We start from the raw sequence: 15,468 nt of genomic DNA, 5'->3' as shown, positions 1-15,468 counted from the left end.
TGGGGGTCCTGGAACTAATACCCTACAGATACTAAGGAACATGTGTTTTGAACACACAGCCTAGTAGTGCCATTACCCCTCTAGTACCTGTTGACCGAAGTTAACCTTGGCTGAGTGGCCCTAGAAACAGATCTTGACTCCTTGGAGGCAAGAAATTAATATGAGAGGTTTATTTGTGAGGCATTCCTGGGAATTCTGTAGGAGAGTGATGAAGTAAGACAGAGAAGTAGAGGAAGCCAATGTAGAGCTGGTTAAGCCTGTTAACACTATGGACAGCTGGAGCCTACTTCTGGTGGGACCTCCTGGAGGATGAATAATGCTGAAATTAAAATTAAATGGCCCTCTATTTTTACTTGCTAAATCTGACAGCCCCACATTGACTCAATGTGACATGAAGAACAACAGTAAAGCTTTGTTGTGCCTGAGAGGCAAAGGTATCTAGGGTTGCTCCATGGGGGTATAAGTTCTCTGGCTCTTTTGCCTTCCCCATGAATGGTCTGAACCTGCTCTGGTAGCAGAGAAGGTCACAGTAGTCGCAGGGGCTACAATTTGAGGGTAAAGCCTGTGGGCACTGAAATGGCAAGTGCCAGGGGATATGGGCAGGACACAGATAGCATTACCATGGAGATCCACATTGAGTCACACTGCAGTGGGCTTGAGTGTCCTGATAAGTCATGTCTCTTGGGCCAGCAGCATTCTGTCTCCCACTCCCAGCCTGACAAGATCTGGAGGTGGAACAGATCCCAGATGCACTGAATCTGAGTCACATCTATCTGGGCTCATCTCTACTGAAGTAAATGTCCCAAGATCCTCTTCTGCCAGGGACTGGGCTTTGAAGCCCCAGAGCAAGGACATCAAAATGGCCTCTGGCTTAGGTGGTTATAGCAATTCACTGAAGGGATGGAACCAGTGCCTGAATGTAGTAAATTCTTAAGGCAGCTTTTGGGATAGGGATGTATAGGAGAGTATTCCTGTACCTCCTAGACTGAATGCAGAAGCCTGGGCTACTCTGAGTTCTCTGCTTGCCTAAATGTCCTGTTTTATCTATTTGTTTATTGTATTTACTGTACTTCTTGGTTTCCCAATTTCTAGGAATTTGTTTTAATCTTACCAATAATTTGATTCAGGGACAGGAAATCACACCATGCCCTGATGTCTTATTTTTTTTAAACATTTTAACAAATACATAAAACATAAATTTTTCACATATTAATGTAATATCCTGAAATGTTTCAATACATGTATACATTGCACAATGCTTAAGTCATCTTAATGAAGTTTATCTCCTCAAACTTCTATCATTTCTTTGTGGTAAAAACTTTCAAAATCCTTTCTTCTAGTTTTATGACATACAGAACATTATTGTTATCTGGTACTACCCTGCTGTGCAAGAGCATACTAGAACTTCTTGTTCCAATCTAACTGTAACAGTACCCATTGATCAACCTTTCCCTCTATCCCCCATAATCACTCTCTGGAAACCGCCTAGAACTTCTATGAAATGAACCTTTTAAGATTCCACACGGGAACACATAGTCCTTGTTTTTCTGTGGCTGGTTTATTTCACTTAACATAATGATCTCTAATTCCATCCATGTTATCACAAATGACAGAGTTTCATTCTTTTTAATGGTTGAATAGTATTCTACTATGTATATATTTCCTTCATTCATTAGTGATGGGCACTTAGATCCTTTCCATTTCTTGGTAATTGTGAATACTGCTACAATGAATGTGGGTCTGCCGATGTCTCTTCAGCATACCGACTGCATTTCCTTTGAATGTACACCCAGTAGTAAGATTGCTGGATAAAGGGTAGCTTTATTTGTAATTTTTTTAAAGAACCTCCATATTATTTTCCAAAGTGCCTCTACTAATTTATATTCCCACCAAGAGTGTACAAAGGTTCCCTTTTCTCCAGCATTTGTTATATTAAATCTTTTTGCTAATAGCCATTCTTACTGGGTGAGGTGAGGTGAAATCTCATCATGGTTTTGATTCTCATTTCCCTGATGATAAGTGATGCTGAGCACTTTTTCATGTGTCTGTTGGGCCATTCATATGTCTTCTTTTGAGAAGTATCTATGCAGATATATTGTCCATTTCAAATTCTAATAAGTTTTTTATTTTATTTTATTTTATTTTATTTTTGCTATAGAGTTTTTGGAGTTCCTTATATATTCTGGATATACATTATCAGATGTGTAGTTTTCAAATACTTTTTTCCATTCTGAAGGATGTCTCTTCACTGCCAATTGCTTACTTTACTGTGCAAAAGCTCTTTTTTTGTGTGTGGGGTTTTTTGTTGGTTTGTTTGTTTTGGTAGAGATGCTAAGGAGGAACATTCTTGTTTGATGTAATCCCATTTGTCTTTGTTTGTCTCTTGTGCTTTTGGGGTCTTGTTAAAAAAAAAAAATCCTTAGTCAGATGTGGTGATGCATGCCTCTAATCCACCTGGCAGGCTGAAGTGGGAGGATCCCAAGTTTAAGGCCAACCTCAGCAATTCAGCAAGACCCTAAGCAACTGAGTGAGACCCTGTCTCAGCATAAAAACATAAAAAGGACTGGGGGCACAGCTCAGTGTTGAAGTGCCCCTGGGTTCAATCCCCAGTATCAAATGCCTATTCCAATGTCCTGAAGCATCTCTTCTGGTAGTTTCTAGTTTCTAGTTTCAAATTTTAAGTCTTTAATCCATTTTAAGTTTGTCTTTGATGGAAGTGAGAGATAGGGATCTAGTTTCATTCTTTAGCATGTTGATATTCCCAGCACCATTTATTGAAAATACTCTTCTCCAGTAAGTGTTCTTAGCATCTTTCTTTAAAATCAGTTGGTTGTAGATGTGTGAGTTTACTTCTAGGCTGTCTATTGTGTTCCATAGGTCTGGGTGTCTGTTTTTATACCAAAACGATGCTGTTTTGATTACTAAAGCTTTGCAGTACATTTTGAAGTCAGATAGGGTAATGCCTCCTGTTTTGTTCTTTTTGCTGAAGATGGCTTTCGCTATTTGGGTTTTTTGTTTGTTTGTTTTGTTTTGTTCTGTGTGTGTGGCTTTATATAAATTTTAAGATCATTTCTTCCAGTTCTTTGAAGAATGTCATTGGTATTTTGATGGAGATTGCATTTAATCTGTAGATTGCTTAGTTAGTGTGGACATTTTTGCAATATTGATTCTTCTGATCTGTGAATATGGGACGTCTTCTCACTTTTTTGTGTCTTCTTCAATTTCTTTCATCAATGTTTAACAATTTTCATTGTAGAGGTCTTTCACTGCTTTTTAAAATATTTATTTATTTTTTAGTAATAGGTGGTCACAATATCTTTATTTTTAAAATTTTTATTTTTATGTGGTGCTGAGGATCGAACCCGGTGCCTCATGCATGGTAGGTGAGCGCTCTACCTCTGAGCCATAACCCCAGCCCCATTCACTTCTTTGATAAAATTTTTTTCTTTGATATTTTATTTTTTGGTGCTATTGTAAATGAAATTGCTTTCTTGATTTCTATTTCAGATAATTCACTATTGGCATATAGCAGCACTACATTTTTTGTGCATTGATTTTATCCTGCAACTTTTCTGAATTTATTTATTGGTTCTAATCATTGTTTGGTGGAGTTTTTGGTTTTCTATACATAAGACCATGTAATCTGCAAACAGGGTCAGCTTGGATACTTTTCCAATTTGAATGTCCTTTATTTCTTTCACCTGCCTGATTGCTCTACTAGGACTTCCAGAACTATGTTGAATAAAAGGGGTGAAAGTGAGCACCCTGTCTTTTCCAGCTCTTAGAAAGAAAGCTTTCAGCTTTTGCCTGTTCACTGTAATGTTAGCTGTTTGCTTATTATAAATGGCCTTTATTATGCTGTGGCATATTTCTTCTGTACCTAATTTGTTCCAAGTTTTTATCATGAAAGGATGTTAAACATTATCAAATGTCTTTTCAGCATCAGTGGAGAAGACCATATGGATTTTACCCTTCACACTATTGATGTGATACATCATGTTTATTGACTTGCATGTATTTAACTATCTTTTTATTCCTCCATGAATCCCACTTGATCTTTTGAATGTGCTGTTGGACTCAGTTTTCTACTATTTTGTTGATGATTTTTGCATCTATATTCATCAAAGATATTAGCCTATAGATTTCTTTTTTTATTGTGTCCTTTTCTGGTTTTGGTATCATGGTAATTCTGGCTTCATAGAATGTGTTTGGAAGAATAACTCCCTCTTCTACTTTTTGGAATAACTTAAGGAGAATTTGTGTTTTATCTCAATGTTTGGTAGAATTTGGCAGTGAACCCATCTGGTCCTGGACTTTTCTTTGATGGGAGGTTTTATTATTGATGCATTCTTATTACTGGTCTGTTCAGGATTTCTATCTTCATGATTCAGTCTTTTTTGGGGGAAAGCTACCAGGGATTGAACTCAGAGGCACTGGACCACTAAGCCACATCCCTATTTGTATTTTATTTAGGGACAGGGTCTCACTGAGTTCCTGAGCACCTTGTTTTTGCTGAGGCTGGCTTTGAACTCATGATCCTCCTGCCTCAGCCTCCCAAGTCACTGGGATTACAGGTGTGAGCCACAATGCCAAGCCATGATTCAGTCTTGGTAAGGTGTATGTGTGTGGGAATTTGACCATTTCATCTAGTTATAAAACTTCTTGACATATAGTTGTTCATAATAATGTCTAATGATCTTTTGTATTTCTGTGGTATCACTTGTAATGTCTCCCTTTCATCTCTGATTTTATTTGAATCTTTTTCTTTGTCAGTCTGGCTAAGGGTTTGTCTATTTCATTTATCTCTTCAAGGAACCACCTCTCATTGATATTTTGTACTTTTTTAGTCTCCATTTTCATTTATTTCTGCTTTTATCTTTGTTATTTCTTTTCTTCTGCTAATGTTGGGTTTACTCTTGCTTTTGTAGTTTCTTGAGATCATCCTATTTCTTTGATGTGGGCATTGATTGATACTTTCCTTATAGCTTTTGCTATATGCATAGGTTTGGATAGTGGGGTTCAAATCCTCAACTATCTCTCCCTTTGGGTCTACTAATATTTGCTTTATATATTTGGGTGCTCCAATACTGGGTACATGGATATTTAGAATTGCTATTTCCCCTTGCTGATTTGACCCCTTTATCATTATATAATGACTTTTCTTGTCTCTTTTTACTGCTTTTGATTTAAAAGTCTACGTAATCTGAAATAATTTGGTGACTCCTGCTTTCTTTTGCATTTCATTTGCATGATATATCTTTTCCCACCCAGAACCTTTCAGTCTTCTGTGTATCCTTAATGGTGAAGTGAGTTCCTTGTAAACAACATATTGTTTGTTCTTTTTTTTTACCCCATTCAGTAACTCTATGTATTTTAATTGGAGAACTTAAATTCAAAGTAATTGCTGATAGGTCTGTTCTTACTATGGTTATTGTGTAACTTGTTTTTTGGTTTTGTTGAGGTTCTTTTCTTTATTTCTCCCTCTCTTATGATCGTCCTTTGTGATTAAGTGATTTACTCTAATAGCATGCTTTGATTCCTTGCTTATTATTTTTGGTTTGTCTGTAATAGATGTTTTCTGTGTGGTTACCATGAGGCTTACAAAAAAACATCTCTTGATTACAGCAAGCTCTTTTGAAATTATAGCAACTTTCTATGATTATACATGTAAGAACAGAAACAAAAGAGCAAGAGAAAATATACTAATAAGAAAACTCTAGGGCTGGGTTTGTGGCTCAGAGGTAGAGCGCTCACCTAGCATGCGTGAGGCCCTGGGTTCAATCCTCAGCACCACATAAAAAATAAATAAAATAAAGATATTGTGTCCATCTATAACTAAAAAAAATATTAAAAAAAGAAAACTCTACATTTGTATTCCATTTCCCACATTTTGAATTTTTTGTATCCCATTTTACATATTTCTATATTGCCTATATTTTAACATATTAATGTAGTTATATTTTTTAATTATTTTGTTTATTAGTTTTCATACTAAAGACATAAATGGCCAGACATGGTGATACACATCTGTAATCCCAGAGATTCAGGAGACTGAGGAAGGAGGTTCAGAAGTTCAAGCCTATCCTCAGCAACTTAGTGAGACACTGTCACAAAATAAAAAATATTAAAAAAAAATTTAAGGACTGGGGATGTAGCTGAGTGGTAAAGCACCCCTGGGTTCAGTCCTCAGTATCCCAAATATATATATATATATTTTTTTCCATATCATCACCATGCTTACAATGTTCAGCATTCAGAATTTGTATAATTACTTTCATCATTGAGTTTTATACTTTCTTGTGTTTTCTTCTTATTCATTAATGTCTATTTCAACTTCCTTTAATATTAAAGAACTTCCTTTAATATTTCTTTTAGAACAGGTGTAGTGGAAATACATTCTTCTCAGCTTTTATTTGTTTGCAAATGTCTTTATTTTTAAAGGATAACTTTGCTGGGAACAGTACTCTCAGCTGACAGAATTTTTTTTTTTTTCTGTGAAATTCTCCTGCCATTTTCTCCTGGCCTACAAGGTTTCTGCTAAGAAGTCCGCTTTCAAGTGAATTGGGTCACCCCTATATGTTACTTATCTCTTTCTCTTGCAGCCTTGACAACCTTGTCTTTATCTTTCACCTTTGAAAGCTCAATTAGATGTCTCGGGGTGGATTTGATTCAATTAAATTTAACTGGTGACCTTTGAATTTCCTGTACCTGGATATTTACATCTTTCCCTAGGTTTGAGAAGTTTTTTATTATAATTTATTTGAATAAAGCTTCTAATCCTTTGGTATTCTCAAGTCCTTCCTGAATTCTAGTAATTCAAACATTTCTCTTTTAATACTGTTCCAAAGTCCCAGTAAACTTTCATTTTTTTCTTCATTCTTTTTTCTTCTCCAATTGTGTATTTTCAAATAGCTTGTCTTTTTTTTTCCAGGTTTTTTTTTTTAAAGAGAGAGAGAGAGAGGTGGGGGGGGAGAGAATTTTTAATATTTATTTTTTAGTTTTCGGCGGACACAACATCTTTGTTTGTATGTAGTGCTGAGGATCTAAACTGGGCCGCACGCATGCCAGGTGAGCGCGCTACTGCTTGAGCCACATTCCCAGCCCCTTTTCCATGTTTTAAAAATAGAATTTATTTTTTAAAAGTTAATATGTGCATTACAGGTAAAATAAAAACACAAGCAAAAACGACAAAGTCATCCAGTCCCAAGCATCTTAGTTGGATGTGTCCCTCCAGGTCGTATGTATACATACACAATATCCCATTTTGAGTGATTGAGATCACAGTATGTATCATGCTTTCCCACACATCATGAATATTCACCCATTCAAAATCCTAAAGCCACATGAGTATTTTTGATAACCAAGAATATACTACACCAACTCAATATGTTATCCTTTCTTGGGAACAAAAATTTCACTGAAGACAGTCCTCTAGATAGACATATTGGCAGAGTTACAACTAAAATAATGCATTCCCTTAATACACCAAGCTTGTTTTATTATAAGATTTCTACTACTAAAATATTAGGAAGAATGCATGTTCCCAGTGAATTAAAGTATTCCTATAGTACAGCCAGAAGATGCACACACACCAGTAGTTCATATCAAAATGCAAATCCTTGAGCACTTGCTCCCGTCTTTCCCTGTGTGCTTCCCTGTGCCCCTCTGCTGCCAGCTAATGAACAAGTCCTAATATACGCTGCCCAGAGATAAAGCAATTTCATGCCCAAGAAGCATCTTTTCTATCAATTATAACAAAGATATTTACAAATTGGCTAATTCACTAGCTCTACTTTTTATGATTTATTGTCACCTCAGGACATCTAGAAAGTTTAGATATTGTGAAATAAAGTATGAACTTTGTGCACAATAAACACAAATACTTTATCAAAAAATGCACATATAAATCTATGGTTATAATCTAAACCTGTCTTCCAGATATGGACATATTAGCAAAGAGCACTTCCCCTCACACTTCCTCTTTTCCCTCTTCATCATTCCAGTGACTAAATTCAGGACTACCCCTAGCTCCAAGAAGTGGATTAACAAGGGTCATTCCCAGAAGACAATTCTTCCTAAAAACTAACAAAAGGATATTTATATATAGGGATTATTTTACTACTTCTAGCAAACATTGGACATTAAGACTTATCCTTTAATACTCAGCAATATTAATTAAAATGTATATATAAGAATGGCTGGACCATCTGAACTAATCTAAGGGACATGATTGCTTCTCTATGCATACTTTCTCCTTCCCCCACACCACCCAGTGAACCTTTAACATACTCTCCAAGACATCAAGTTCAACAATTCCAGTCCCCTAAATGGCAACCATTCCTATGTAGTAACAAAAAATTTAGCCCTCTACTTTTACCATATGTTGTGTACTTTTAAACATCTAGAAACACTAGATGTTTCCAACAAGGACTTAAGTTTCCAACCATATATACAGTAGCACTGAATAAACTGCAACACTTACTTAACAAAGGCTATACTTTGAAGCAAAACCTCCTTTTTTTAAAGGCTAGAATTTGAAAGTGTCTTCCAAACAGAAACATTCTGGTCTAGAACCCTTACCCTTCTAATCTCTTATTAACCCAGGGTCCAGATTTATGTATCTGTAATGCTTAGAGATGACTTTAACAATTTTACTTTCTTAGTGGTTTTAAGAACTGCCTTTCTTATGAATTTAACACTAAGCGTACTCAATGTGTTAGCTTATTAACTCTTCTTTTATCATACACTGGCAACCTCTTTAACATCTAGATAGACTACATGTAAATTAGGATTCATTTGTCCTTTATATACATTATTTACACAGCATAAGAAAACAAAACTCACAGACATAAGAGCCAACGGTCAATTCACAGAAAATACATTGGTATAAAGCCCTTTGCATTTTCTTTTCCTTCTTCTTTCCTGAACCAGCACTGATATAATATGTGCTGCTCAGAGAAGTGTTTTAATCATCCTATTCCAAAAGACAGTTATTTCATTATGAATTTTAACCAAAAGATATCCACAAAATGTTTCCTTTACTACCTCTACTCTTAACATACTTTTTGCACTTCTAAACATCTAGAAAGTCTAAGTTTGTCCACTATGTCCATATTGTGTTAAATAAACACACATATAACAATGGTTATATCTGAAAGCATCTTCTAAATAGGATCATTCTGGCCTAGAATCCTTCATTTCTTCCACTTCTTTCTTCTATATCACATGTGTCACATCTGAGTGTCACATGATAAAATGTTACAATTTCACTTCCTTTTCAGAGGACTGCCTTTCTATGAATTTTAACACAAAGCGTACAAAATGTATTAGTTTACTAACTCTACTTGTGTCATACATTGGCAACCTCTTTAATATCTAGAGACAAGATTTATAAAATTAGGACTCCTCTATCCAGTATATATACAATATATATAGTACAGTAAAGTTAAATGAAATTCACATTACAGGACAATGGGTAAGCTAAAATTTTCTAGCATGCTCTAACAAAATACCTTTTGCAACTTCTTCCCTCCCTCCTCACTCAACCCAATGAACCAGAACAGACAGTATTCTGTTCAGAGGTGGTTTAACAATTCCAAACCAGTATTTTTCATCAGTTTTTAAAAGAAATAGCTGATCTTTGTGCTCACTAATTCTTCCTTCTGTTTGTCCTATCCTATTGATACTTTCTCTTTTTTTTCTATTGATACTTTCTATTGCATGTTTAATTTTGCTAAGTATATTTTTTCAGCTCAAGATTTCTATTTGATTTTTTTTAATTGAAAAAAATCTCTGTTGTTTCTCTGTTAGAGTATCGAAACATTTCACTGTTTCTTCAAGTCATTGACTTTTCTTTAAATAGCTGTTTTAAATTCTCTATGACTTCTCACATACTGATCACTGTCTGCTCTGTTTCTGGAACCCTATTAATTGAAGTCATAGTTTCCTGAAAGTTCTTTTTTTTATGGTTTATTTTTTTATTTTTATTTTTTAATTTTTATTGTTGGTTGTTCAAAACATTACATAGTTCTTGACAAATCATATTTCACACTTTGATTCAAGTGGGTTATGAACTCCCATTTTTACCCCGTATACAGATTGCAGCATCACATCGGTTACACATCCACTGTTTTACATATTGCTATACTAGTGTCTGTTGTATTCTGCTGCCTTTCCTATCCTCTACTATCCCCCATCCCCTCCCCTCCCATCTTCTCTCTCTACCCCATCTACTGTAATTCATTTCTCCCCCTTGTTTTTTCCCCCTTTCCCCTCACTTCCTCTTGTATGTAATTTTGTATAACCATGAGGGTCTCCTTCCATTTCCATGCAATTTCCCTTCTCTTTCCTTTTCCATCCCACCTCTCACCCCTGTTTAATGTTAATCTTCTTCTCATGGTCTTCCTCCCAACTCTGTTCTTAGTTACTCTCCTTATATCAAAGAAAACATTTGGCATTTGTTTTTTAGGGATTGGCTAGCTTCACTTAGCATAATCTGTTCTAATGCCATCCATTTCCCTGCAAATTCTATGATTTTGTCATTTTTTAATGCAGAGTAATATTCCATTGTGTATAACTGCCACATTTTTTTTATCCATTCGTCTATTGAAGGGCATCTAGGTTGGTTCCACAGTCTTGCTATTGTGAATTGTGCTGCTATGAACATCGATGTAGCAGTGTCCCTGTAGCATGCTCTTTTTAGGTCTTTAGGGAATAGACTGAGAAGGGGAATAGCTGGGTCAAATGGTGGTTCCATTCCCAGCTTTCCAAGAAATCTCCATACTGCTTTCCAAATTGGCTACACCAATTTGCAGTCCCACCAGCAGTGTACAAGTGTACCCTTTTCCCCACATCCTCGCCAGCACTTGTTGTTGTTTGACTTCATAATGGCTGCCAATCTTACTGGAGTGAGATGGTATCTTAGGGTGGTTTTGATTTGCATTTCTCTGACTGCTAGAGATGGTGAGCATTTTTTCATGTACTTATTGATTGATTGTATGTCCTCCTCTGAGAAGTGTCTGTTCAGGTCCTTGGCCCATTTGTTGATTGGGTTATTCGTTTTCTTATTGTTTAATTTTTTGAGTTCTTTGTATACTCTGGATATTAGGGCTCTATCTGAAGTGTGAGGAGTAAAGATTTGTTCCCAGGATGTAGGCTCCCTATTTACCTCTCTTATTGTTTCTTTTGCTGAGAAAAAACTTTTTAGTTTGAGTAAGTCCCATTTGTTGATTCTAGTTATTAACTCTTGTGCTATGGGTGTCCTATTGAGGAATTTGGAGCCCGACCCCACAGTATGTAGATCGTAGCCAACTTTTTCTTGTATCAGACGCCATGTCTCTGATTTGATATCAAGCTCCTTGATCTATTTTGAGTTAACTTTTGTGCATGGCGAGAGAAAGGGATTCAGTTTCATTTTGTTGCATATGGATTTCCAGTTTTCCCAGCACCATTTGTTGAAGATGCTATCCTTCCTCCATTTCATGCTTTTAGCCCCTTTATCAAATATAAGATAGTTGTAGTTTTGTGGATTGGTTTCTGTGTCCTCTATTCTGTACCATTGGTCCACCCGCCTGTTTTGGTACCAGTACCATGCTGTTTTTGTTACTATTGCTCTGTAGTATAGTTTGAGGTCTGGTATCGCTATACCGCCTGATTCACACTTCCTGCTTAGAGTTGTTTTTGCTATTCTGGGTCTTTTATTTTTCCATATGAATTTCATGATTGCTTTATCTATTTCTACAAGAAATGCCGTTGGGATTTTGATTGGATTAAACCTATAGAGAACTTTTGGTAGTATCGCCATTTTGATGATGTTAGTTCTGCCTATCCATGAACAGTGTATATTTTTCCATCTTCTAAGATCTTCTTCTATTTCTCTCTTTAGGGTTCTGTAGTTTTCATTGTATAAGTCTTTCACCTCTTTTGTTAGGTTCCTGAAAGTTCTTGATGTGTGTTGATATGCAACATCATCTGGTCATTGAAGGGCTAGGTCTCTCTAATCTGTCATTATTTTTGCCTATTTTTCCAGAAATTCTCAACAGGTTCCTTATTTTCTCTGAACTTTTAGTCACTTCCACTATTTCATCACTGAATGGTGCCCAGGTCCAGATTTTCCAGGAGTCTGCTGTTGATGTGTTGTTGCTATTTCAGTATTAGAGGGCAATCCAAGTCCTGATTAGGTTTGTTCCAAATGTACCATTGGTGTGTGGTTTAGAATGAACCAGGAGAGAACCTAGAAAGAGTGTACTTAATGAATGCTTTTTTAAATATTTATTACTGGTATTAAGCCCCTCTAACCTCTATAGTGTTGGCAGAGGCATTGAGGGTGGGCCTTCAGCCAAATCTTGCCCCCTAGTTAGCCTAGCCCACAGCTAATTCTGTGTTCTACCATCCTAGGTTCTCCTCAAGAGAGGCAGGTGTTTCTGAAGGCTCTACAGAAACTGAAGAATGGAAGGTTCCAAAGCCCCCATCGAACAGACTCAGAACCCTCCAGGCCCATGCCACCAAACCAGGACAACCCTCACAGCCTGGATACACCTTCCCTTCGACCTAGTGATGTTGTCCAGGTCTCCCTGAAATTCAAGCTACTAGACTCTCCCAACATGGGCCAGGACATAAATTTTGTCCTGCTGGCACTCAATATGTCATCCCAGTTCAAGGATCTCAAAGTGAACCTGAGTGCCCAGTCCCTGCTTCATGATGGCAGCCCACTGTCCCCATTCTGGCAGGACATGGCATTTATCACATTGTCTCCTAAAGAAGGTATGGGCTCTGAATATGGGCATGGCACACACTACGTGCAGAGTCAGTTAGGCCACTACTGAAGAGTCAAGTCAGCCAACAGAGCTCTGGGGACAGACCCCCGGGACACTGTTCTTCTTACTATGTTCTCCAGTCCATATTTCTCCTCTTCCTTTTCTCTCATTCCCTCTTACTCCCTACTCCCTTTCTTCTGTCTCCCTCTTCATTTCTCCTCCTCCTCATTCCTGCTCCCCTTTTGAATCTTCAAGGAAAGTAGTTAATTTAGTGGGAAAAGTCTAAACTTTAGAGTCATCTAGACCTTGGCTGGAGCCTCAGCTCACCCATTTGCTAGCAGAATGATTGGGCAAACCATTTCACCACTCAGTCTCGAGTTTTCTCTGTCTGAAAAACTAGTGCTTGCTTCAGCAGGACTTGGTTACACATTGGTTCCCTCTTCTCTATGGAAGAGCTATCAGATCCAATCCAGGCCCAATTGATTTTCTCAGCTATTCTCACTTCATCATTGTGTTCTCTCCCTAGCAAAGAGCTACCCCTGCAAAATCCTCTATTCCCAGTACAGCCAGTACCTGTCAACAGACAAGCTAATCCGCCTCAGTGCCCTGGGTGAAGAAAAGAGCAGTCCTGAGAAAATCCTGGCAAACAAGATCATCACCTTGACTTACCCAGGCATCATGATTAATGTAGGCAGGAGACCTGCAAATGGCCATGGATCTCCTTGACTCTGACTGGGAGGGGGGTGGAGCCCTTAGCCCCTCCTTTTCTTTGCTTCTTCTGGTGCCCTTAGAATGGGAAAATTATCTTAGAGGTCTTTATTCTCTAGTACCACTGAGGCTTTATGAGTGGGTCCTTGAGCAGGGGCCATGTACTGTCAGAAATATTCTTTCTTGTGCCACCTCCTGCTGTTGGCCTTCCTAGGGTCAACAAATAGACACAGAGTCCAGATGGGAGGGGCTCAGATAGAGAGATAGCCCTGCCTCAAGGTTAGCTCAGATTTAATTTGCCATTTCCTGGCTATGCATCTGGGCCTTTACTTCTTTAACTGTCAAAAAAGAGGATTATAGGGGATGAGGATGTGGCTCAATGTAGAGTGCTCACCTGGCACCTGCAAGGTGCTTGGTTTGATTCTCAGCACCACTTAAAAATAAAGTATACAATTTGATGTTTAAAAAAAAATAAAATATATTGAGTAGATATGCCTAAAAACAAAATAGAGGATTACACTACAGAGCTTCTGAGGACCCCTCCTGCTCTGACATTCTGTGGTCTTTTGAGTGGGATGATGTTTAGGGCTCCTTTCTTCCAGTACCATCGCCTCAAGGCCAATCTACCTCCCGGACCCCGTTTAGAGAGTCCATGAGCCCCTAAATGGGGCAACTCAAATGTCTGGTGAGCACTTGGGCCTGTGTAGCATCTTAGCAAAGGATTAATACACTTTTAGAGAAGTGACAAAACAAAGGAAAAAGACTTTTCTTCTCTATGTGTGGGAGTAGGGGGTGGCAGATTGTGAGAAGTCCAGTAAATGGGAAATTCATGGAGGTAAGGGTTAGTTAGGAAAGTTTGTTACGTAGATTCCTCTTGTGCCCCTCCAGGCTGATAAACCTCTTAGATTGTCTCAGGGATTAACTTTTGTCCTTCTAGGTAGAGAAAAGAGGGGATATCTTAGTAAATATATGTCCTGCTTTAAGGTAAATAGAAGGAGGCCAGAGAGCATTTCTTGTTGCCTCCAACTTAAAATAATCCTGATGTCAAAGTAGCATATTTTGGGGTGGCATATTCTGGAACCCTACAAAATAGTGCTATCCATAAGCATTCAGTGATTCGGGATTGAGAACTAAGCACTACTTCCCTGCTCTGTTCGTTTAGGTGCTAGGAGCAGCCATTATGAACCAGCCACTTACTATTCAGGTCGTATTTTCAAATCCCCTCTCAGAACAAGTGGAAGATTGTGTCCTGACCTTGGAAGGAAGTGGCCTCTTTAAGAAGCAGCAAAGGGTCCTGTAAGTGCTGGGAGTGCTCAGCCTTCTCTCTCATTTTATTCTGGGATTAGCATTATCCTTCTTTCTAGATGTAGGCTCCTGGGCCAGGCTCAGTACACTGGAGGAGGGAGAGACCAGGAAGTTCAGTGGAAAAGGGCTTTATAGTTATTGTAATGCCTGTGGGTTGTTCTGACCTTTTCCATTCTTTGCTGCAGCATTGGAGTCCTCAAACCCCGATACAAAGTCACTGTCTCTCTGAAGACTGTCCCCTTCAAGAGTGGCCAGAGGCAGATCCAAGCTAATCTGAGAAGCAACAAGTTTAAGGACATCAAGGGTTACAGGAATGTGTATGTAGACTTTGGGTTATAAATCCTGGGATGGTGAGCTGGACGTGTGGATTTTAAACTTCAGGGAAAGGAGCAAATTTAAATGCAAGCTGTACCTTTCCCCAACATCAAAGGCTCCTCAGGCTCTGACGTGAGCAATAGGGGAGATGTCAATGATGGCTAGTTCCTTGGCCATTGGTACAGCTGCCCAGGACTCCATTCAAGACCCAGTGATTCCATGGTTTCTCATACAGAAGTGTGACAGATGTCAGAGGGTACCAGTAGGACATGGCCATGACTTACTGCTCCTCATATATCAAGGAAAGAAGACTCACTGAGCAGATTGCTGTTGTCCTGTTGTTGCAATGACTAATTTCTCATATCAATAAACTTCAATCCTTGCT

At 38.0% G+C, this 15,468-nt stretch overlaps 1 protein-coding gene across 4 annotated transcripts in view; it reads left to right on the top strand.

Annotated features, from left to right (window-relative positions):
* The window catches only part of Tgm5 (transglutaminase 5), a 41,317-nt gene extending 25,849 nt beyond the window's left edge, over nt 1–15,468 (top strand). For all 4 annotated transcript variants that reach the window (XM_058584733.1, XM_058584734.1, XM_046461677.2 and 1 more), the window contains 4 exons: nt 12,397–12,762; nt 13,282–13,442; nt 14,626–14,759; nt 14,954–15,468. In XM_058584733.1, the coding sequence (XP_058440716.1) occupies nt 12,397–12,762; nt 13,282–13,442; nt 14,626–14,759; nt 14,954–15,107 (815 nt within the window). In that variant the 3' untranslated portion in view covers nt 15,108–15,468. The remainder of the gene's footprint in view (nt 1–12,396; nt 12,763–13,281; nt 13,443–14,625; nt 14,760–14,953) is intronic.

This window comes from Marmota monax, unplaced genomic scaffold, assembly GCF_021218885.2.
Source record: "Marmota monax isolate L192 unplaced genomic scaffold, Marmota_monax_Labrador192_F-V1.1 WCK01_AAM20220418_F8-fsc00001, whole genome shotgun sequence".
Classification (NCBI taxonomy): Eukaryota; Metazoa; Chordata; class Mammalia; order Rodentia; family Sciuridae; genus Marmota; species Marmota monax.
Note: the sequence above shows the minus strand (reverse complement) of the source record. Positions and strands in the feature narration are given on the sequence as shown.